The sequence below is a fragment of the Aethalodelphis obliquidens genome, unplaced genomic scaffold (genome assembly GCF_003676395.1).
Source record: "Aethalodelphis obliquidens isolate GAN/ISIS:26980383/991018 unplaced genomic scaffold, ASM367639v1 scaffold10, whole genome shotgun sequence".
NCBI classification, from domain to species: Eukaryota; Metazoa; Chordata; class Mammalia; order Artiodactyla; family Delphinidae; genus Aethalodelphis; species Aethalodelphis obliquidens.
Genome location: NW_020837954.1, coordinates 11,691,871 through 11,714,790, shown reverse-complemented (window position 1 = coordinate 11,714,790; position 22,920 = coordinate 11,691,871). Strand labels below are relative to the sequence as shown.

At 42.2% G+C, this 22,920-nt stretch overlaps 1 protein-coding gene across 2 annotated transcripts in view; it reads right to left on the bottom strand.

Annotated features, from left to right (window-relative positions):
- Positions 1–14,890: 14,890 nt before the first annotated feature.
- Positions 14,891–22,920, bottom strand: part of PRORP (protein only RNase P catalytic subunit) — a 127,379-nt gene continuing 119,349 nt past the window's right edge. For both annotated transcript variants that reach the window (XM_027111052.1, XM_027111053.1), the window contains exons 6-8: positions 19,308–19,456; positions 16,390–16,585; positions 14,891–15,198 (exon numbers count right to left, since the gene is read on the bottom strand). In XM_027111052.1, coding sequence (XP_026966853.1) covers positions 15,067–15,198; positions 16,390–16,585; positions 19,308–19,456 — 477 coding nt within the window. In that variant the 3' untranslated portion in view covers positions 14,891–15,066. The remainder of the gene's footprint in view (positions 15,199–16,389; positions 16,586–19,307; positions 19,457–22,920) is intronic.

Here is a 22,920-nt window from a genome sequence, read left to right as displayed (position 1 = left end):
GTAGGGATTCTTACCTCTTTAATGTATTTTCTCTTAAACTCACTTTCCATTTAAAAGAAAAAATTTGGTAAGAGTTTGTTATGGAAGTTCCGATTTCTCAAGAGTGTTTTTTAAAAAATAAACTTCTATTTCATTACTGAAAAAGAAAATTCAAAACTGAAACTCGATTAAGAAAATACTAAGTGCAGACATCATCTCTGGCACACAGGGTACTTTCCAGCTCTGGCTGATTCCCAAGTGTACTGATAAAAGTTGTCCCTTGCTTCTGGTTTAGGTCCCTATCCTCAGCACCAACTCCTCCTGACCTTTTGAGTACTTTTTTTTTCCTCAGACACTGAGCAAGCCTCCTAAACTGTAACTCCTACAGTTTACCTGAAGAGTCATAGATAAAATGAGTTCTCTGTAAGGCTGCTTGGAGGGTGAACTCATTCAACAGCCCCCTCTATGCTGATATTTCCTCAAAACTAGGTCTCTAGCTGGATCCTTCTCTGGTGCTGAGTCTTCTCTAATAGCATATATGACATTTTTCACATTGAGACACATGGTACCTCAAAATCCAGCATGTTTAAAACAGAACACCTGGGGCTTCCCTGGTGACGCAGTGGTTAAGAATCCGCCTGTCTGTGCAGGGGACACAGGTTCGAGCCCTGGTCTGGGAACATCCCACATGCCGCGGAGCAGCTAAGCCCGTGCACCACAACTGCTGAAGCCCGCGCGCCTAGACACCGAGCTCCGCAACAAGAGAAGCCACCGCAATGAGAAGCCCGTGCACCACAACGAAGAGTAGCCCCTGCTCGCCGCAACTAGAGAAAGCCCGTGAGCAGCAACGAAGACCCAACTCAGCCAAAAATCAATCAATAAAATAAAACAGAATACCTCATTCCATCTCTTTTCTCCCAAGCCAGTTCCTGTCCCTCATACCACACTTTCCAAGTCCTCAGAGCCAAAACCTTGCAACAGCCTTCAGTTCCCCAAAACTTCCTATTCTGTCCCCATGTAGTCTTTTTTGTAACACAAGCTTTTTAAAAATTATTATTTATTATTATATTTTTGGCTGCACAGTACCATCTCTTCCTGTTGATCCACATTCTTGGAATCATTTTCTTGAGCAAGATCTCATTGGGTTGCTTCTCTGCCCAGATTTCTTTGAGCTCCTGAATCAAAATCAGCCTTGAGCTTAGCTGACCTTGTACCTATCTTTTCAGCCTTGTCTTCCACTTCATCCTCCTATTTCCATTGCAGGGCTACATTCCACAGCACAGCTTTGAGAAGCACTACCTGATATCCTCCTCAGGCTCTCCCCTTCCCTCGCACTCCTGTTCCTCCTGTAAGGACACTCATTCCCATCTCGTCATCTAAGAAGCTCAGGTCCACCAATCTGCCTCTTTTCCCCTATATGCCTAGTGCGTACAACTTGAATCTTTTATTAGCCTGAACCAAATGAAATGACCATTTCTGTAGGTCAAAAGCATCAAACATTGGTAATCATATGGTTTACCTTAAAGAGTTGTGTGTAGGGGCTTCACTAAAGACTGACAGGGCAGAGCCTGAATACTTTTTATCTCTGTATTCTCTACCACCCCTGGCATGGGGCTTGGCTCATAAAAGTTCAGTAAATGACTGTCAAGTTGAACTAAAAACTGTAGAAAGACAGGGAACAATTGAGAAATGCTTTCATAGCTGCCTTTCCTTCCCACATAGACACAACCCGCTGTGAAGCACCCCTGGGTGTTCCCTGCCATGCAATGACGAGATATTTAAAATCACATACACTTCAGGCTGTGAAAATTATTTCACACATTCAAACAAATTCTGATCCTCCGTTGAGGTTGCATTTAAGCTGGGCCCTAAAAGAGGCATAGGATTTTGGATGGCATATACACATTAATACCCTAAAGGATACTTCCTGGAAGGAGCCGACCTCATTTTCAATACAACACAAACTGAAAGCTAGAATTAGAACATCAGGCTCCTTGAGGGCAATGGCCACATCTGTTTTGCTCCCCGGTGTACCCTCAGTGCCAAACAGTACCTAGCATGAAGGAGGTGCTCCGATCGTTCACTGAATATGCATTCTCACTGTTTGGGTTTTCTACTATGTTGATCTGTTTTTATTTGAAGAGATTTGTGAATAACTGAAAAATCCAAATCTCAAAACCTAAAAGGCCAGAGATTTTATATTAGAATTTGAGGTTTTTCCACAAGGCCAATGGATTCCTCCGGGAAATCTTTCAGAAAGACGAACCCCTTGCTGATTCCATTGCTAAGGGAAATCCCCAGGAAGCAGACTTCACGAATATGTGCCTTGGGTACCAAGCAGCAGCTAATCTACTCACCCAGGTGGACTTCCCCCTGGGTTGGGGAGCTTTCACAGAAGTCTGGGGACCAGTGCTCCTGCAGCTTTACCACAAGCCTATGGGGGCAGACTTGCTGTGTCTGTATGGAAAATTTGACCTTCCTCTCTGTTGGGCCACCAAGTTAGACTTTCTGAAATGACTCTCTGGTTTTTTGAAAACTTTTAGAGATGACTTGACATCTCGTGAGTCTTGGAAAATCTCCTGGGGGCCTCCATTTGACAAGGCCTACATTCTCCCCTGGGGGTGGAGGTAGGTGGAAGGTAGGGGTTACCCACAAGGCAAAGGTAAAAACTGGCAGCGTAGATTCCCAGTGACTGCAGACATGCTGAATCACATGGTGTTTAAAGGCAAGATAAGAATTTAGCCCTTAGCTTAAGACGCTCTGCTGGTGGTTTCAGTGAGCCAGGGAATATAAAACTGAAGCTTATCTGTGTTTCCATGTGATATTAGCAGGTGTTGAAACAGTGGTAATAGAGTATCTTAGGAGAGTTAGGATTCCCTGATGTCAAGGGGCCCCAGAGGTCAACTGTGGCCACAACAGAGCTAGGGATGTGGCAGTTCTGTGTGGACAGTAGGAAGGTAGCTCCCTGGTCAGACTTTGAGCCATCAGGTGCCTCCTCAGGGGACTGAGGGCAAGAACCTAGTTCCATTCATATTTCTCCCTATCTGTGTCTTTCTCACACCAATAGAAACCCTAAAGCTCTTGCTGTACCCCAGTAGCTATGGTTGGCTACCTAGGAGTTGTCAATCTGTTTGAGTCTCGGGGAAAAAGAAAAGGGTGATTTCTTTGTACTCCAGTTCTATAATTTATGGGCAAAGGAGAGGGACAAATGGGGCATCAAACGTGGTGTGGGAAGTGCTACCGTGACATATGAGGTACTTGGTTATGCTTCTACTCAAAAGCTCTTCAAACCATATTCCAATTAGGAATATTCCAATAAGGCAACACTCCCCAGCGCTCTCTCCCATAACACCTAGTGTGGTTCTCTCACCCTCCAATACCAACGGTGGGTTCAATATGGTGTCTATCAACATAGCAGTCATACAGCTATCATTTCCCTGCTACTCCATCCTTTCCTTTCCAGTCAATATAATTCTGCATCTGGATTCTGTCAGTCATCTCCAATAATGATAATGCTGTCCTTTGATTTGAAAGGGAATAAACTTGTAGCAGCTCAACCCAAAGGACATTTAACTAAATCTCTCCAGGAACCACTTCTAGAGAGCCAAAACCTTTAGCTTTCAGGTCACTCTTGATTTTTAGCTATAACAACTTCAGTATAAAGTTGTTATAGCTAAAACAACTCTTACAACTTTTGATGTTTCTCTTGTTTTCCCAAACTTCCCCTTAAATGAAAACCCAATGCTTGACTGATGACTGAGCTCTTGTTTCTGAAAGCCAAGGACTTTGAGAAACACTAAGAATTCTCATGGGTCTCCCCAGAATACTGGAAGAAGCATTGGAAGACCCCAGCTGGCTTGGGCTTAACCGTTGGTGGTTTTTAACATACAACTTCCCCTTAAGCATGATAACACAGGAAGCCTTTCATAGCTTGAGAGAACAGCAAATGTTCCAGTGAAAAATAAGATGGGGAAGGGAGGGGCCTGAGTCCTGAACATGGTCAGGCTTTGCTTTGAGTGTCAGAAGCACTGGATTTGTATCTGAGCCTTGCCAGTGATCAACTGGTGGCCACCACCTCGGTTTCTTCTCTCAAACAGGTGAGCACGCTGTACCCACCTTAAAGGCATGGAGGAAAAAAATATTAAGCACAATGAAAATAAGTCACCTACTAATAGACTTTAACTCAGCTTCTCTCTTTGTGAAAGGAGGGGACACTGGTGAATAAAGCCTGGATCGCTGGCTATTTTGTTTTGATCTATCCCTAGTACAGAAGGAAGCCAAGTACTGCACCAGCCTGTACTGCACTCTGCTATTGTTCGGAAGTGAAACTCATTCTGTTTTCTTAACTTAGAAAGCAGCCAATTCTTACTCACCCTATCCTGCATACATGCAGCCTCACCCATGACTGTGGACGGGGATGGGAATCGTAAGCATCAATAAATTCACTGAGGGCTTCCCTGGTGGCGCAGTGGTTGAGAGTCTGCCTGCCGATGCAGGGGACACGGGTTCGTGCCCTGGTCCGGGAAGATCCCACATGCCGCGGAGTGGCTGGGCCCGTGAGCCATGGCCACTGAGCCTGCGCGTCCGGAGCCTGTGCTCCGCAACGGGAGAGGCCACAACAGTGAGAGGCCCGCATACCGCAAAAAAAAAAAAAAAAAAAAAAGTTCACTGAGATTTTCACACCCATGGTGTATCCCTACATCTTGGTGTCTTTATGAATGTTATTTGACTTTATTCCCTCTGCTCACTACCCCCAATCTCACCCCACACCCATTTCAGCCCCCTGATCGGGTGGGGAAAGGGTGGTGCAGAAGTTGGTCAGGCACCGAGAGGATGAGTCAAGAACAGAGAGGAAATAAGACTCAACAGCCTTCCTTTCAGCCTGGAGACACTTCCTCTTCCTTGAGGTTTCCTAATTGGCTTCCTCTAATTCCTGTTTTCTTACCGCAAAATTAAGTCATCTCTGGTGCTCAGAGGAGCCAAATTCTCTTGAGACAACTGGGGGAGAGAGCAAATGAATGAGGTGTCTGATCATTATAACCAATATTTTCAGGCACTAATTGAGGAACTAGTTCTTGAGAACCCAGGTATTGATGGGAAAGCAAGAGAGTGCTCCAGTGTTATGTTCTACTTGCTTTGAAAGTACTTGATAAACCTCAACTGAGATCTGTGAATTTCACCCAGTGTGCAATTCATCCATCGTGGTGAAACAAAGGCAAGTTTCAAAAATCAACCATAGACAACAGACTAAAACATTTTCAATATTAAAAACTCTGCAATGATGTCTTGCATGTACAGAGCAAATTTTATTCCAGTTTTCATGGTCCATGTACAAAATAGATGCCTAATAAATAAATAGTTAATTCATTTAAGACGCGGGGAGGGGCTTAAATGGTATAATTAAAGAGGGTGGCATTGAGAAGTTATCATTATTTCTTGAGGGTCAGTTGAAGCATCAGACACCAAAGAGTATGTTCCTGAGCCGGCACACACACAAAATACCAAGGAGCAAGAGGGGAATTCACTCAAAGGAGAAGTGGGAATCAGAGGTAAAAATCAGGAAGACATTTTCAAACAACTTCTCCAAAATAATTCAACAAACGTTTATTGAGCCTCTTCTAGGGGTAAGCCAGCTGGGCTGGCTGCTCTGGAGACACACAGATGAACCAGATGGAGAAGAAATTTCAGTGGGGAAGAAAAATGCAACCCAAATGAGAGCAATACTAACACGAAGCAGCACATGATATGTAAGGTAGTGTCCAACAAAGCGCTGCAGATGGGAAATGACTTTGGCCAAAGGGAATGCAAGCCACCTGCTGAAAGAAATATATCCGAGCTCAACTTGGGAGGAGAAGCACTCTGACAGGTGTGTTCGCTGTTAGGAACAGTGTGAGTGGCACCGTGATGCAACATGGACTCGGGGTGGCAAGAACAGAGAAGCAGAGGAAGAAAAAAAGAGCCTGTGTTTAGGTTATGGCAGTGGCTTAGCTTGACTAGGACACAAAAATGTTCTGGAGTACAAATGCAGGGAGGAGGCCTTGAATGCCAAGGAAAGGAACTTCTGCTCTGGTTGGAAGGCAGTGGGGAGACATTTGACGTTTTTGAGTAAGGGAAATGGCATGATTAGAATTATGCTCTCAGAAGATAAACTTGGTGGCAGTATTTATGATGAACTGTAGATGGGGATATCAATCAAGAGGCCATTGCTAATAGAACCAGTGACTGTTTGTGAAGGCCTGAACTGGGGTGGTAGTTACGGAAACGGAAAGGAAAGAAGATGCCAGAGACTTTTTAATAGCTCTCCGCCCATTATAAAAAGTGATACACTATTCATAGTAATTACTATTTGTAATAGGCAAAAACTAGAAGCTATCCAAATGCCCATCAACAGTAGAATGGATAAATTGTGGTATATTCACACTATAGAACATCACATAATAATGAAAATGAATGATACAATTACATGTGACAACAGAGATGAACCTCCCACAATATTGAATGAAAGAAGCCAGCCACGGAAGAGCACAGCCTGACTGATTCCATTTACATAAAGCACAAAATCAGGCAAAAGGAATCTATACTGTTGGAAGACTGGACAGTGGTTACCTTTGTGGAGGCAAGAAATGATGGAAGTGAGCGCAAGGGGGCATCTGGGTTCTGGTAACAAGCGTGATGAACAGACTGTGATAAAACTACAATCTGACTTTTGTTCTCCCACTCTTCCTTTCATTTTTCCTGCCTCTAGATGAAAACTCGGGTATGCTCCCTTACTTTTCCATTCCTCTTAGATAATATGCAGTGCTACGGTTACTTTAACAAATGCAGTATCGATTCAGAAATTAGAATATCCAGTTCTATACCAATAGATTCCAAACAGCACTGCATCATTTGTATTCTGTCAGCTTAGGTCGGCTTCGCACTAAATCTTCCAGTGGAAAGGGGTGGGGGCATGGTTGACTTGTCCTCCCTAATCACTCCTGGCTCAGCTCCACCCCGACCTCTTTCACACCCTCCACATGCCCCGCCCCAGCCAAGGTGGAGGATGGGCAGTGGAGGATGGGTAAGGGTGGGTGGCTCAATGCTTTCTAGGCCAAGCAGATGTTTATAGCTGGAGTCTCTGGTGAGCCTGACAGATGGTTAAAGCTGATACTTCTCCGCTTGGCCACTCTTCTAAGGCTCTTCAGTGGTTCTCTGCTGAGCCCATCAGTTTTTATATGTAGGTGGACACTTGCACTCCTTCTTCAACCCCTGGCCATCCCGAAGTTCCCCTCCAGCCCAAGACAGCCTAAGGCAACTCTCTTCCCACCTATCTGGCCCCCATCAGGAAACCTGCAGTGCCAGGCAAGTCCAAGGCAGTAGCCCTCTCTGGCTCGTTTCCAATGTCTCTTGTCAGCCCTGCTGTCATCCTGCAGCTTTTGCAGAGTCAGGCCCATCCACAGAGGCTTCAGCTTTCTCTGAAGTCCTGGGTTCCCCAGACTGCAAGAGGAGCTCCAAGTATTCCTATTGAGGCATCTTTCCCCGGGTCCTGGGGTCAGAGGGTACCTAAGGAACCAGGAGCCTGGCCACAGCTATCTACAAGGAAACATCTTTATCTTTTTCCTTCCTCTGACTCTTTGATATCTTTGGCCTGGTTAAGGGGCCGGGAGTTGTGAGGCAGATTCTCCTTTATTCTTTTTGTAAATTCGGCATATGTACTGTCTGCCCCACACTCACCTGGGAATCTTGGTATCTACTATATTTGTGCCTCAGTGGAAACTGAGGCAGAAAGAGTCCTATTCTAACATCCTATTACACATGTAACAATTCAGATTGTGCAGAAGATGAAGACAACTAAAAATCAACCACAATCCCAGCATGCAGAGATACCTATTAACATTTTGGAATCAACAAAATATTATTTCTTTCAGATACTTTTCTCCAAAAAGTCTCTTTCCTTCCTTCCTTCCTATTTAAAACATGGGATCATATTAAACATACCATTTTGTAGATGTTTTGTCATTTAACCCATGCCAACACACAAAGTATCATTTTAATCACTGTAACGTTTAAAATTATATTTATTTCTTCCCTCCCTTGTTTTGAACATTTCGTTATTTCCAATTTTGTTATTATTATCAATAACATTATTATGAAGAATATCTTCATGTACAAATTTTTTAAAAAAGGATTATTTCCTTCGGAAAGGTAGTTAAGAGTTGAATAATTAGACTACGACAGATATTTTGAAGATGGAGTCAACACAATTTGCTAATTGATTAGGTATGTAAGTACGGGGAAATAAGCAGGAAAAAATAACATAAAGTAAGGCAGGAGATCACTCTGTTGGGGTGAAGATGAATTGTTTTCACCGTGGTTGAGTAGAAATGCTCAGCTGCAAATGTAGAATTGGAAAGAAAGCAGGGGTAGAGATGGCTCCTTCCTCTGAGAAGTTTGGCTGTTAAATTATCCCTAGGGAAGCACAGTTTTGTCAGGCTAGAAGCCAAAAGTATTGTAGTTAGATGGGGGAATGAGCCCATGGAAAGAGATTAACTGAGAAAACAACTTCTCAAGTTAGCAAGAAAGGATAGTATGGAGGCAGTAGAAAAAGTAACCTAGAAGAGGGAGAAAAGGGTGAGGAAAGAAAGTTGCTAGAAAGGGCAAAAATTGCTGAAGAGTCTCTTAACAGATGGCTTTTAGTTCCTGCTTAAGTCATCTGCTGAGAGTGAGAGTGGCCAGGTTATGATTCAGGACTTAGAATCATGAGTGTTGTACTATTATTATTATTTTTAAATAACCTTGGAGCTCATTTGAGACTACTCAAAATACTACTCAAAAATATGGTCTGCAGCCTTGGCATCACCAGGCACACCAGACCTGAATCAGAATCAGCACTTTAAACAAGATCCCATGTCCATTAGAGTTTGAGAAGTACGCTGGCACCCTCTTCCCCACTGAACAGAAAAGGAAATGGAGGCTGCAGGAGATGAGCTCTTTTCAAGTTAAGATGGCAAAAGTTGGGAGAGCTCCTTCGGGGAATTAACAGGGAATTCACTGAAAGGTGAAACAAAGGACCTTCAAATGGGAGTGAAGTACTAGTAGCATAATTTCGTGACTTTTCTAGCAATACTATGGTATAGGAGAGGAGAAAGTGGAACGGTATGGGGCTACCCAAAGTTTGGTTTAGAATTGATAAGATGGGTACCACAGGAGGTGAAATGAATGAAAGAATCTGAAGTATTACTGAAGTCATCCATGAAATGAGTGGTTTGAGGATGGAGTGGGGTGAGCAACAAGGCAAGCAAAGCCAGATGCAGATGGATAAGAGAGGCCTCTAGGTGAGGAAGGAATAGGTCTAAGAACAGATCTAGGAACTGGTGGTCGGGATGAAGGAGTGGAGCAGGTTAAGGAGGTTGTAGGCAAAATGAAGAGCTCCAAAGTCTGATATCCTGAAAGTGGAGCACTTTTAAGTAGTTTAAAAGATCCAGGTTGGCAACTCACAGGGGGCCGAAAATCATCAGAGTTTAAGTGGATAAGAAACAATGAGACCAGAATATGGATGGTGTTGAAATCTCTGGGGATAGTGGCAGTGGGAGTGGGAAGGAAAAAAAAATCTACTGACATTCATAAAGCACAAACTGTTCAGTACTGATTTCCTCACAGAAACCTCCCTTGCTGTATCAAAGAACAAAAAGAGCCAGATGATTTACTTAAAAAAATAAAAAGCTCCCTATCTGTGTCAAGCAGCAAAACTTCCTCAGGCTTTCTCTTCAAATACTTGGTCTGACCAGAGTTTATTTCTTTAGGAGTTGGAGATCAGAGGGCCTAACTTGGAAAAGACCCATTTCTTCAAGGATTTGAGAACTCCTGCCAGAACAGGGCTGAGTGCCAAAGGACACGATCCTTAATTTGAGCCAGTAGCTATCATCAGGGTGACAGCTTCCTGGAACACAAATTTCCTTCTGAACACAGGAAACCTGGAGGAATAGTTTGTGAGTATACAACCATGCAAATAGTATTTTATGGTATACAGCAATGCCCTAGCTTAACCTGACTGCCTCGTTTTATGAAGTTATATTATGATGTTCAGAGTACATGAGGAAGAAGTGACAGAAGACTATGAGAACAAGGAAAAGTTTCATTTTCTGTCAGGTGGGAAAAAACCTTATTACAAAAGAGCTTATAGAGAATGAGTGATCCTTAAAAAAATTATATATACATGTGTGTATATATATATATGAAAGGCATATATGTGTATAAAAACTTAATAGCATTAGACTACTCAGCTTTGGAGCAGAGGATAAAAATATTCAGTTTTGGATTCTAGGACAAGGTCACTGAAAAGGGGAAGAAAATACAAGAATGATTTATTTTTAAAGAATTAGTAATACAGTACATCTTAAGCAATGAGTCTAGGTGAGGGACTTACCTTTCCGACAACCTGCCATAACCACTTCCAAAGGAACCTGTTTCATGGAGGTGGAGGCCCCATATTATCCTCCCAGGCCGGATGCCACTCTGCCCCAGAGAGCCAAATGAGAAGCAGAATTGTCAGGGAATTCCGGACACTGACATTCTTTGTTCTGATGCAGTCATAGAAAGCACAAAAAATCTGTTTTAATAATGGACTTTCATAAACAACAAGGACCTACTGTATAGCACAGGGAACTATATTCAATATCTTGTAATAACCTATAATGGAAAAGAATCTAAAAAAGAATATATATATATATATATCTGAATTACTTTGCTGTACACCTGAATCATTGTAATTCAACTATACTTCAATTTAAAAAATTTTTAATACATAAAAATTAGAAAAAAGAAAAAAAACGGACTTTCAATATTTAGATGTGAACTAAACTTGATACTTAGTAATGTTCTAGCCCAGCTGAGACTGATACGGCAATCTGAACTGGTCTCCTTAAAATGAATTTATGTCTCTACCATATTAGAAATTGTGATTTCTCAAGTATTTGCTTCTTGGGCTGAATTTTAACTAACATCAAAGAGACTAATGAGGTAATCATTTAAATATGGATGAAATTAATTCTATATCAACTTTCTTGTCAGAAGCTACCAGAAACCCTTCACATAACACTGCTATTTATAATAAATTATCATGGTTATTTTAATAACTTAATCCATTTGATAACAGTGTACTTCTGAGAGTACTCTGGTAGCAAAACAATTTTTAGCTGTTATCAGTGACTAGATAATTGTCTTCCTGTTTATTTCAATTCCTGGTTGAAGGCAAGTTGTATATGTATAGTCTCTGGAAGCATCTGTCAGATCAAGTATTGCCAACAGAGACAAAACTTAGGGAGAAAAGTCCTCAGGGAATCTTTTTTTAAAAAAATTTATTTATTTTACTTTTATTTATTTTTGGCTGCATTGGGTCTTTTGTTGCTGTGCGCAGTCTTTCTCTAGTTGCAGCGAGCGGGGGCTACTCTTCGTTGCAGTGCGCAGGCTTCTCATTGCGGTGGCTTATCTTGTTGCGGAGCACAGGCTCTAGGCGCGTGAGCTTCAGTGGTTGTGGCACGGGCTCAGTAGTTGTGGCACACGGGCTCAGTAGTTGTGGCTCACAGGCTTAATTGCTCTGCAGCATGTGGGATCTTCCCGGACCAGGGCTCGAAACCGTGTCCTCTGCATTGGCAGGCGGATTCTTAACCACTGCGCCACCAGGGAGGCTGCCCTCAGGGAATCTTGAAACACCATAACAGAAACATGATAAGAGAAAATTAAAGATTATTTCTCAAGATTTACTGCATTTACTTACTCATTGGTGTTCGCATCTCCCGTTTTTTGTTTTTGTTTTTTTTAGTTTTGTGGCATTTATTTTCATTACATACACTGAGAGAATATTCTCACCATCTCCCATATTTTCTCTCATCCTGCTGGTTTGAATGGCTTCCTCTAAGTAGGTCTCTGAATGGAACTTCCTTCATTTATATCACATGGACTCAAGCTTGTCATTGGCTGGGATAAGGCAGGGAACGTTTGGTCTCTCTCCTCCACCCCCACACCCCACCTCCTGTCCAGGTGCCTTTTACTCACATCCTTTCTTTTTTTATTTTATTTATTTATTTATTTATTTTTGGCTGCACTGGGTCTTCGTTGCTGCACGCAGGCTCTTTGTTGCAGTGCATGGGCTTCTCATTGTGGTGGCTTATCTCGTTGCGGAGCATAGGCTCTAGGCGCGCGGGCTTCAGTAGTTGTGGAGCACAGGCTTAGTTGCTCCGTGGCATGTAGGATCTTCCCAGACCAGGGATCGAACCCGTGTCCCCTGCACTGGCAGGTGGATTCTTAACCACTGTGCCACCAGGGAAGTCCCTTAGATCCTTTCTTATCCTTGTTCCCCTCCGGCCTCCTGTAGGGCTGTGGGCTTTAGAGATGCCTCATTTCCCACCATCCCTCATTTCCCAGCTAATTCCCACCTAGGGTTGCCAGATGTAGCAAATAAAAATATAGGAGGCCCTGTTAATTGTGAATTTTAGATAGGCAGTGAATATTTTTAGTGTAAGTATATCCCTGCAATACTTGCGACGTGCTTATACAAAAAATTGTCATTTATCTGAAATTCAAATTTATTTGGGAGACCGTATTTTATCTGGCAACCCTACTGTCACCCTGGGGTTATAGGAGGCTCCAGCAGCTGCCTTGTCCCACTTACTAAGAACTCTTAGTTCTGCTTAAGTCCCAGCCCTGAAAGAACCCAAATCCAAATCCCACAATTTCATCAGAGTGGTCTATGTTCCTCCACTCCCAGTCATTCCCACAAGGATTCCCTTAGATGTTTCTCACTCTAGAAATTCCATGTTGCTGAAGGATGGGCAAAGTACCTGATCTACACTTCATTTAGCTTTGCCCTCAAGTATCCCGAATAATTTTGATTTTTAGCAAAAATAAGACTCACCATGATAGGCCAGAATTCAGGTGCCTACATAACATACACTTCCTTTCCATGCCTGCTCTAGAATGAAGCTATCAGGGAAAAAGAAATCTAATGTGAACACATATGCATTTTATAGCACCTTAGGACAGTTTTTTTAAAAAGCAAGAAACCTGCTAAAGGAACAGGGAAGCAGTAATTATATTTAAGTGCAAACTTGAAGAGAAAAATTCATTTAATGTGAAGAACAAGGCACCTGAGGTGAGGTAGTCCCAGCGGAGCCCTGGGAGAATGAGCTCAGGCTTCTCCTTTGTGATTTTCTCTGTACTGGGTCTGAGAACAGCAGGAGGAAAAGAGAGTATAAATTCAGGAGCATGCCAGAGGGAAGCACAAAGCATTTGAGACATACTTTTCAGTGGCAGAGTCAGTGCCCTTTCAAAGCTTTCATTGTTCATGGCTGGCCAACTTTAAAGATACTCTCAATCCAGGGCACAGGTTTTTAAAGAATTCCTTCTTCCCACTGTGTCTGGGACCTTGAATTAGACAGGTAGCTTTTGTCTCACTCAGGTGATCAGAATACAAAAGGCAGCCTAAGTGTTGGGTACCAGCTGCCTCCATTCAGAGAATCCCTGAACTCTCCAAGGTCCCGTGTCAGTGCCATTGATTCTGAGCGCCCTAGAATTGCCCTGCTCCCGGACAAGTGACAGATGCACCTCAATTTACCTCAAGCAGAAATTAGGGTTTTGTTTTGGAATGGTATTAAAGAGTTCAAAAATAATGTAGTTTCTCTAACCCAATTTTCTACCCTGATGAGCCACCATGGAAACGTGGGCCCTTGAAGAGGTCGTCCTGCCTGTTCCCTTCCTCTCATTCTCCCCACTTTCTCTTATGTGGCTAACAAAGGTTCTAAATCTACATACCGGATGCTCTACCATTCAGTCTGTCTGAGTTTTTATGAACTACGCTAGTCTAAGTTACAGTGTACAGTAGAAGAAAGACTATTTGACTTGAGAATCAGAAGAGCTGGGTTATGGTTGAAATGTCTCTACTAACTAGCTGTGGGATCCAAGGGAGCCATTGCATCTTCCTGGGTCTATTCCTGCTCTATAAAATGCGACTGTTGGACTTTATGTTCTTCAAGGTTCACTCCTGCTCTGAAGTTCTACGATTCTTTTTGTATCCTCTCCCATCTCTAGAGCAGCTTGTGAGGAATTTGCATTAAGCTTTTAGACAAGCTTATTTAACAAATGCTTTCTTTCCTAATTTTCTTAAAACTAGGGTAGTTTCTTAAAAAAAAGTTTAGCTCGCTGCAAGCACAGTGTTCTAAGTAGGTAGTTCAGACTGGTTTTGTCTGCTCTTGAATATCAAATTGTATAGTACGTATGAGTAAGGAAAGAACTGTTATGAAGTGTTACAGACACTAATATTTTCAGCTAAAATCAAGATATAAGCTGCCTATCAAGGGAGTAAAACAGAGAGGCAACAACTTACTCACTTTGGTAAAGTAAGTCAAACTTGATAAAATGAAAATAATCTATATACTTCAGAAAGCCCTCATACCAAGTGATGGAATTAACAGTGTTCACAAAATGTTGAATTAGTCTGGAAAAGGCATTATAGGATGAAGAAGAAACATTCATAATCCAAAGAGAAGGAATTGCCCCCTTTCCTCCAACCCAAATCATTGGGTGATAAGTAGAAGTTGCTAATACACCTCTGACATCTGGGCCAGCTCATCAGAGAGGACCACAAGTGATTCAGTGTGGGAAGGAGATAACATGAGAGGATGAGATGATATCAGAAATGGAGAAAGGGTTTACAAACAACCCAGAGCCCAGGGCCAGATGGATTGGTTCTGCTATTGGTGGACCTGGAAGGGTAGCAAAATGGATACCAGAAGACCCTGTTGCCCAAGTAAGCGGAATAGCTGGCTCAATAGGAGAAAGGTAGGTATCACTCTGCACCAAGTTCCCCAACTTTGGATAAGCCTCAAATCCTAACAAATGTTAGGGGGAAAAATGCAACCGGTTATGAAAAGATATATCTTATTTAATTAAAAAATCAATTTATTGATATGCAAACCAACTGGACCAAACAGGACAAACTGGATCAGACAGGACAGAAGCAATGCTCTAAACAAGCATCAACCATCAACTTAAGAGCTCTGATGTCAACCAGGAGGATACCCAAACACAAGTTTAGCATGGGGGTAAGAGTCTTTATGTCTTCCGGTGAAGGCAAAGCCATTTGGTTGGCACTTCGTAGGAATATCTTTCCACCACGTCGTCATCATAAGGTATGTGCCACGAGTCTCCCGTTGTTTGCACCACGGTGTCATAGATGAGAATATGCTGTTGAATTTAAAAGGGAACCACACATTGAGAACAACACTAAAGGAATACCTAGCCATTTCCCTTTCTCTTCTGACAGCTTCTCAGTTTGCTTCAGAGATGTATTCTCTGTCTTACTTAACAATGGATTTTGAAAGAGCAGCTAATTCTGTGAAGATGAATGCCGGGGGTGGGGGGCCGTAGGGGGTGGGATAAATTAGGAGTTGGGATTGACACATACACACTACTATATGTAAAACAGGTAAACAACAAGGACCTACGGTATAGCACAGGGAACTATACTCAATATTTTGTAATAACCTATAATGGAAAAGAATCTGAAAAAGAATATATATATATATATATATATATATATACACACACACACACATATATGTATAACTGAATCACTTTGCTGTACGCTCGAAACTAACAGAACTGTTAGTGACTGTATCTCTGTGGTAATTTGATACCATATTTCCTATAAATGTTGTTTTACATATTTTTTGACCACTGGACCATATTTATCATTGGCTAGTGTATTTTTCTGTAGTAACTCGCCTTTAGATTTTCTCCCTTTGCTTTCACACAGGAGGAATCCTTGTACTTACAGGTATTTAAACTAGAATCAAAAAAGAACTCAATTGAGACTGTGCCACAGCAGTGGATTAAACAGGAAAAAGGAGTTGTTTAGCAGAAATAGAACTTATGATGAACCATAAGGAATAAGGAATTTTGAGCTACTGCAAATAAACAGGAGAATAAAAAACACATATGAGGATTTATAATTGATGACATAACTGATGTCACAACTGATGACATTTCAGGTGTTTTCAATATGTCAATTAACGTGGGGTTGGCCTATGAAAACTTTGCTCTGGCAGACTCTGTGTTTCTAGTAATTTGGGTAATTCCAAATACCAAACTAAAGCTGAGAAAAATAAAACATTGAGGGACTTCCCGGGTGGTCCAGTGGTTAAGACTCTGTGCTCCCAATGCATGGGGCCTGGGTTCGATCCCTGGTCAGGGAACTAGATCCTGCATGCATGCCGCCACTAAGACCCAGTGCAGCCAAATACATCAATCAGTCAATCAATCAATATTTAAAAGTAAAATAAAACATTGAGAACTAGTTGCAACATTCTTTGACTATGCCGCATTCTTACTATCTACTTGGCTCTGCTGACATTATGTAGAGAACAGGTAACATACCTGAAATGTTATTTTTGATCCCGGATGCCTACTAACAATTGCCAGCTGATGTCCCTGCTGCCACTTAAAGAACAGGCGTTGGGTCTTGGCATCAGGCAGACAGGCCTTGTGGTCCCGCATCAGATCTTTTGTGATAAACTTGCAGTGGTCCCCCGAGTGCAGTGTGGCATACAGAAGGAATGGATCGTCCTCTGAGCTGAGTCAGGCATAAGAAAGAACACAGTCAAGCACACACCCAAAGAGGCAAAGAACAGCATTCTTCACCATGCTGTTTTCTTACTCGCTTTCCTCAGAAGTGTTCTGCTTTCTTAACTGACATGATCTCAGTGATATGTAAGAGCCGCCTGCAAGTCCTAGCTGGTAGACAACACTATCTAGAACACAGATGGAAGGCTAAGGGGAAAGGAATGCTAATGCTAGGGATTCTTAGCAGCTCAACTGGGCTCTTCCACTAGAATGGAGGACTCTAACAGTAATTCTCTCTTCATACTCAAAAGCTGGGTCTCTGTGTTCCCAGGGTGTGTTTCCTATCTGCTTCATCCACCACAGAGCACACCCTTCCCCGTCTCCTTTCCTCACTCAAATTCATAATACTAACAGGGCAGGATGAAAATTTCTTGCAAAAGTAAGGGGCTGACCTCAAAGCGGAAACTGGTTATCCCCAAGCAGCTTCTGGGTAGTCATCCTGCACATCTACACATCCTGCTGTAGATCAGCACCCAAAGGCATCTCCAACTTGAGAAGAGCCAGGAGCACAAAGCCGCCAATGGGCCCTCAACATCAGCGCTGACCACTTGAATACATGTGCTGTAGAAACAGTGGTGGCTACCTTGGCTCAGGAGATCTGGACAGCAACATGTGATAAGCCTTATGCCTTGATCCAAATGACCCGAAGTGGACCCTTTAAAGTTTACCTTATACTGACGTATTTCAAGTGAAATGATAAAACAACTGGGATCTGTCTGAAAAATCTCCAGGAAAAAGAGAGAGGAAAAGAAAAGAGAAAACATGTGGAGGTTGTATGGAGCAAGGTTAACAAATGATGTTGACTGTTGGAGCGGGGCGACAGCCACGTGGGGATTCACTATACTGCTCTCTCTACCGCGTGGTTGAACAGGCTTCTTCGGCACATTAATGGAAAACAGAGTTAATGTTACAAATGTAAATACTCAAATCCAAAGCCATAGAATGTCCCTGAGTCAATCTTTACAACCGGGTTGGGAACTTCAGTGTATGCAATAAATACAGGCTCCAAACCAAACATGAGACCAATTTCCAACAGGCTTCTTGGTTATAACACTGCATTTATCCAGTTCTTCCACCTAAGAAGAATAATGATGATGGTGACAGCAACAAACATACACACCTGCCATGTACTTGGTGCTGTATGATTTGCAAGTTATCTTCTCATTTAATCCTCATGAGGGTTGCATATGAAGAAAAGAAAACAGAGAGAAGGGAAACGCCTTCCCAGACAGGAAGCGGCAGGGCCATGATTTAAACCTGGGTGGATTCATTCCCAAGCCTGCGCTCTTAAGGTTTACCCAGTATTGCCTAAGGTGACTGCATGAAGAGCATTATTATTGTCTTATAGTCCTGGAGAGATGGAAGCACCCCCCTCCCATGAATAAATAAAAGGGCTTAGCTAAAGAAAAATGGGATTTGGTTTGGGATCTGAAGCAGGGGTTAGCTTCCAGCTTTGTGCACTGAATGCCATTTGACCTTTCTTTTCGGGGGAGGAGGGGAACGCGCTGTGCAGCCTGCAGGATTCTTAGTTCCCCGACCAGGGATTGAACCTGGGCCACGGCAGTGAGTGCCGAGTCCTACCCAATGGACTGCCAGGGAATTCCCCCATTTGACCTTTTTAAGAAGAAATGATTTGGGGAATACTGACAAACCTTGAAGTTATAACATTCAATCTAATGAAACCTAGACGTGGGGCTGAGGTGCGCTCATTATCCGTGCAAAGTTGGAAGTAAACCTTTGTCGGCATGAACAGTGTGAAAACCTAAACGCATGCTGAAAGTTAATACGTGCTGTTGTGGATCTGTGCTCCTTCCGATCAGCTGCTTTTTCATACTCTGTGGACACTGATATTTTGTCGCTGACTACGTTTTCCATGTTCCTTTGGCTTCCTGGAAAGCTGTAGCTCATAGCAACATTCCCTTTGCATTGAGAATAAAATCCACAGCCCACGAGGAACTCTGCAATGTGGTCCCTGCCTTTTCTCGGACCTCAGAACTGACTACCTTCCCTCTTGCTGCCCCCAGCCCATCCACACTGGCCTGCCAGCCTTCCTCATTCCTGCCTCAGGCCCTTTTCAACACTTGCTGTTCCCTCTGCCTGGTAGCTTCTTCCCACCACCCTTCCCCCTTTCTCAAATGACTCACTCGTTCCCTTCAGATCTGCCCCCTCCCAAAGGCTTTTTCCACTCCCCTCTGACCTATCCCCGACCTAGTCCCCTTCCAGCTCCTTACTCTGCTTCATGGTCTTCACAGCTTTAATCACTGCCTGGAATTACATTACCTGTTTATTTGTTTACTGTTAAGTCACAAGAGGGCAGGGACTTGGTCTTGTTCACTGCTGTTTCTCCAAGAACACAGAAGGTGCTCGTATTTGTAAAATATTTGTTAAATGATCTATTTAGGAATTTATGGCATGCATTCTGTGTACTAATCTCATTTTGGGCTTTAACTTATTTCTCCTTTAACCTGATTTCCTCATCTATCTAAGTTTATCCTGCTGTAAAAACTATATTTTTGTAAGCTGTCTTAAATTTTTTTTTTTGGAATGAGGCTGAATATATATATACATACATACATACGTACACACACATGCACTTTTAAAAATGGCAAAAAATAGGTAACACGCAGATGACTGGAGCCTAGTGTAACTCACTTAATAACTTCAATACCTACATGTTGTCAGCAAAAAAAAAGCTGGCTTGCTTTTGCACCTTTTCCATATCATCCTTCCTCCACCGGGAATTCTGCTTTAACATATGCTTCCGGCCCAGGACCAGCACTTGAAGATTCTGCTTGGCTAGTTGAGAGACCACATCTAAGAGCTAAAAAACACAAAGCCAGTCCCCAAGAGGGTCAAGGGAAGAATCTCAAGTAAGGGGATTGATTCTTGCAGATGGTAATCTCAATGGTCAAATAGTCTTTTCCGGTAAGAGGTGAGAAAACATTCCTTAAAATAACAGTCCATCTTTGCAAATAAGCATGAGGAAAATGCTCCCTTGTCGCAACTTAATGTCTAACACCTGCCCACCGGCCAGGCTACACTGGATACCTGGGGAGGTTTCTAAGCATAGACCGTGTTCCCTAGAGTCCATGGGGATAGAGGCAGGGGGACTAAGAAGGATGGGGTTTGGTTCCTACACACTCCCAACCTTGTTTCAACCCAAACAGCTCAGCTTTTGTATACAGTATTTATATATTGGTATTCTGCATAGGCTTTCATTTGAGTAAAGTGTTCTACTTTTTTTTTTTTAAGTTTGTAAATGGCCAGAATACTGACTTTTCAGTCAACTTTTCCATGTCATGACTCTGCTGAGACTTCACTGAAATCCCTTTTTCCTCCCAAAGGTCTGTCAATTTCCATTCTCTAGCTTATTTTCCACTCAGTGAATCTACTCCCCATTCTCTCCACTTTCCACATGTGTTGTGCGCACATGAACTCCTCTCAAAAGTTTACACTGGGATTTTTAGTAAATCTAGTACTTTGGTGAGCTTGCTTACATTCATTATTTCATAAGGAAAAGTCCATAGATTACTTTTATGTACAACCTATTACACTAAGCTATTAATGGATATTACTAAGTATAATATGTAAAAAGCTAATGAAAAACTATAACTTAAGTTATATAATAGTGTATCAGAAGTATAAAAGTTCTGTAATTTATAAAAACTGTTGGGCTGGGACTTCCCTGGTGGTGCAGTGGATAAGAATCTGCCTGCCAGTGCAGGGGACACTGGTTCGATCCCTGGTCTGGGAAGATCCCACATGCTGCGGAGCAACAAAGCCCATGTGCCACAACTACTGAGCCCACGCACCACAACTACTGAAGCCCATGTACCCTAGAGCCCATGCTCTGCAACAAGAGAAGCCACCGCAATGAGAAGCCTGCACACCACAACCAAGAGTAGCCCCTACTCGCCGCAACTAGAGAAAGCCCATGTGCATCAACGAAGACAAAACGCAGCCAGAAGTAAATAAAATTTAAAAAAATTTTTTTTAAAAAGAAAACAACAACTGCTGGGCCTACGAAAATCACAAGTTGAAAGTCACTGAAGAAATCCTTAATTTTCTTGGGTCTTGGTCAGAAAAGGCATTTTCTTTAGTCTAGCTTCCCCTTACTCATAAATTTCTTCCCATGTAGACTTTCAGGATATTATTTAAAATTCTCTGATCAATAAAATTTCATTTATTTATTTGGTCAGTTGTCAAATATTGCTTGAGTACCTGTTATGTCTAATACACATGCAGACTCCTGTTAGTCTAATAATGAATTAACAAGGGCTGAATTTTTAAATTACTGTTTAATGCTTTGGATTTATGTATTTTTTTGGCCCATCCAACTCCATTACTAATCTTATTATTTTAGGAAACAGTAGTGAGTTTTATTATCATGAATTCTTAGTTCTAGAATTAAAGGACAGAATAGACACAAGCTGGCCACTGAATGTGAGCTGATACTCAAGCAGAGAAGTGTATCAAGACCAGTGTGAGGACTCTGACCCAAAGCTTTATGACCAGTAAAATAAAATTCTTCCCTTCAAAGCTATGAATAATGGCTTCTGTGTTCATTCAACAGTTATTTCCCAGGCCTCTCTATGTATAAGGCACATGGTAGGTATCACAGCTTACAAAATTTTGAAAGACATGGCCCCTGCCTTTAGTGAGGGAGTGCCTAATAATTTTCTTACCCAACTGTCAAGCCTGGGAAGATGGCTCTACATATACTGGATGGTTAATAAACATTTTCTGATTAGCTGAGGAATATGCCTACCTCTATTTTTAATCTCATAAAAGTAGCTCATTATTGAAAACTTGAAAAATATAGACAAGAAGGTGAAAGAAGAAATCACTCATACCTCACTACCCAAAGACTGCTAACATGTTTTTGCCAGTCTATTTATTCCATGCATTTTTACATAATCTTATAAGCCACTATTTTAAAAGTTGGATTAGTAATTAAAAGTAAACATCTTCACTAAAAAAGTTTGGTTCATGGATTCAAACACCCCAAAAGACATTGAGAGTGCATCTCCTTCAAAGTGCATTTATAACATTCCTTTATTAAAGCTATGCTGAGATTACAGATTATTTTCAACGAGCCCAGATACAAAATGACAACTGGATTCATTAAGAGGAATGACGATTGCTTTCTAAAAATTCCTATATGAATTCCCACAAAGTTATTGTAAAGATACAAAAAAAAAATCAAACAAAACCAATTTTTGATACTGATTCCATGCATTTGAGAAGACATGGCTTAAAGAAAAACACAATTGGGTCTTCACATCTATACCTTGGCTTAGATAAATAGCCTTGCGTTTACTAATATTAAGTTAAACGTAGGGGCCTAAGGACCAGCAGAAAAGGCTTACCCTGAACTACTCTGAGGCACCATCTTGTGGCTGAGAGGTCTCTACTAGTAGCAGCTCTCTGAGAATGATGCAAACAAGGGAGAATAAAGACACAGGAAAGAAAGATGAGTGTATGGAATAGAGGCACTTACCTGAAATTCTGTGGACAATCTAGCTATGAGCCTACTTCCTCTGGGGTAAATTCCAAGGCTGGGTCCAGTGGGCTGGGTCAGAGTCATAGGTATACTCAGAATAGTAAAGAAAAAGTAAATTCACCTTAATTCTATGTTAGATCAAAAATAAAATGGGGAGAAATTTCCACTTCTGGGAAGATGGAGTGGATGTACTTTTCCCTATTTCTTCCACCACGTACAACTAAAACCCCAGATGTTATATATAAAACAAACGTAAGACTTTGAAAAGTAGAGACAAAAAGGTAGACTGGCTAGGGACCTTGGGACGTGAGGAATGACATGTTGGTGTTGCTTGGATTTCCTTTTTGCCTCATATATCCTATACTTGGAGATCAAGAAGCCAGCAACCTGGAAATGCCAATGGATGCAGACAAAAAAAAAGACCAACAAAGGCCAGTTCTCACTAGCCAAAGGACCAGAAAAGACGCAGTCTAGCAACACAGAAAACCTGCTGGAGTGATAACACCAGGAGACTGTAATGTTATATGTGTGTGTGTGTGTATACACATGTAATACCTAGAGCAACCATTAAAAATGCTGTACAGGGGCTTCCCTGGTGGCGCAGTGGTTGAGAGTCCACCTGCCGATGCAGGGGACACAGGTTCGCGCCCCGGTCCGGGAAGATCCCACATGCTGCGCAACGGCTGGGCCCGTGAGCCACGGCCGCTGAGCCTGAGCGTCTGGAGCCTGTGCTCCACAACGGGAGAGGCCACAACAGTGAGAGGCCCACGTACCGCAAAAAA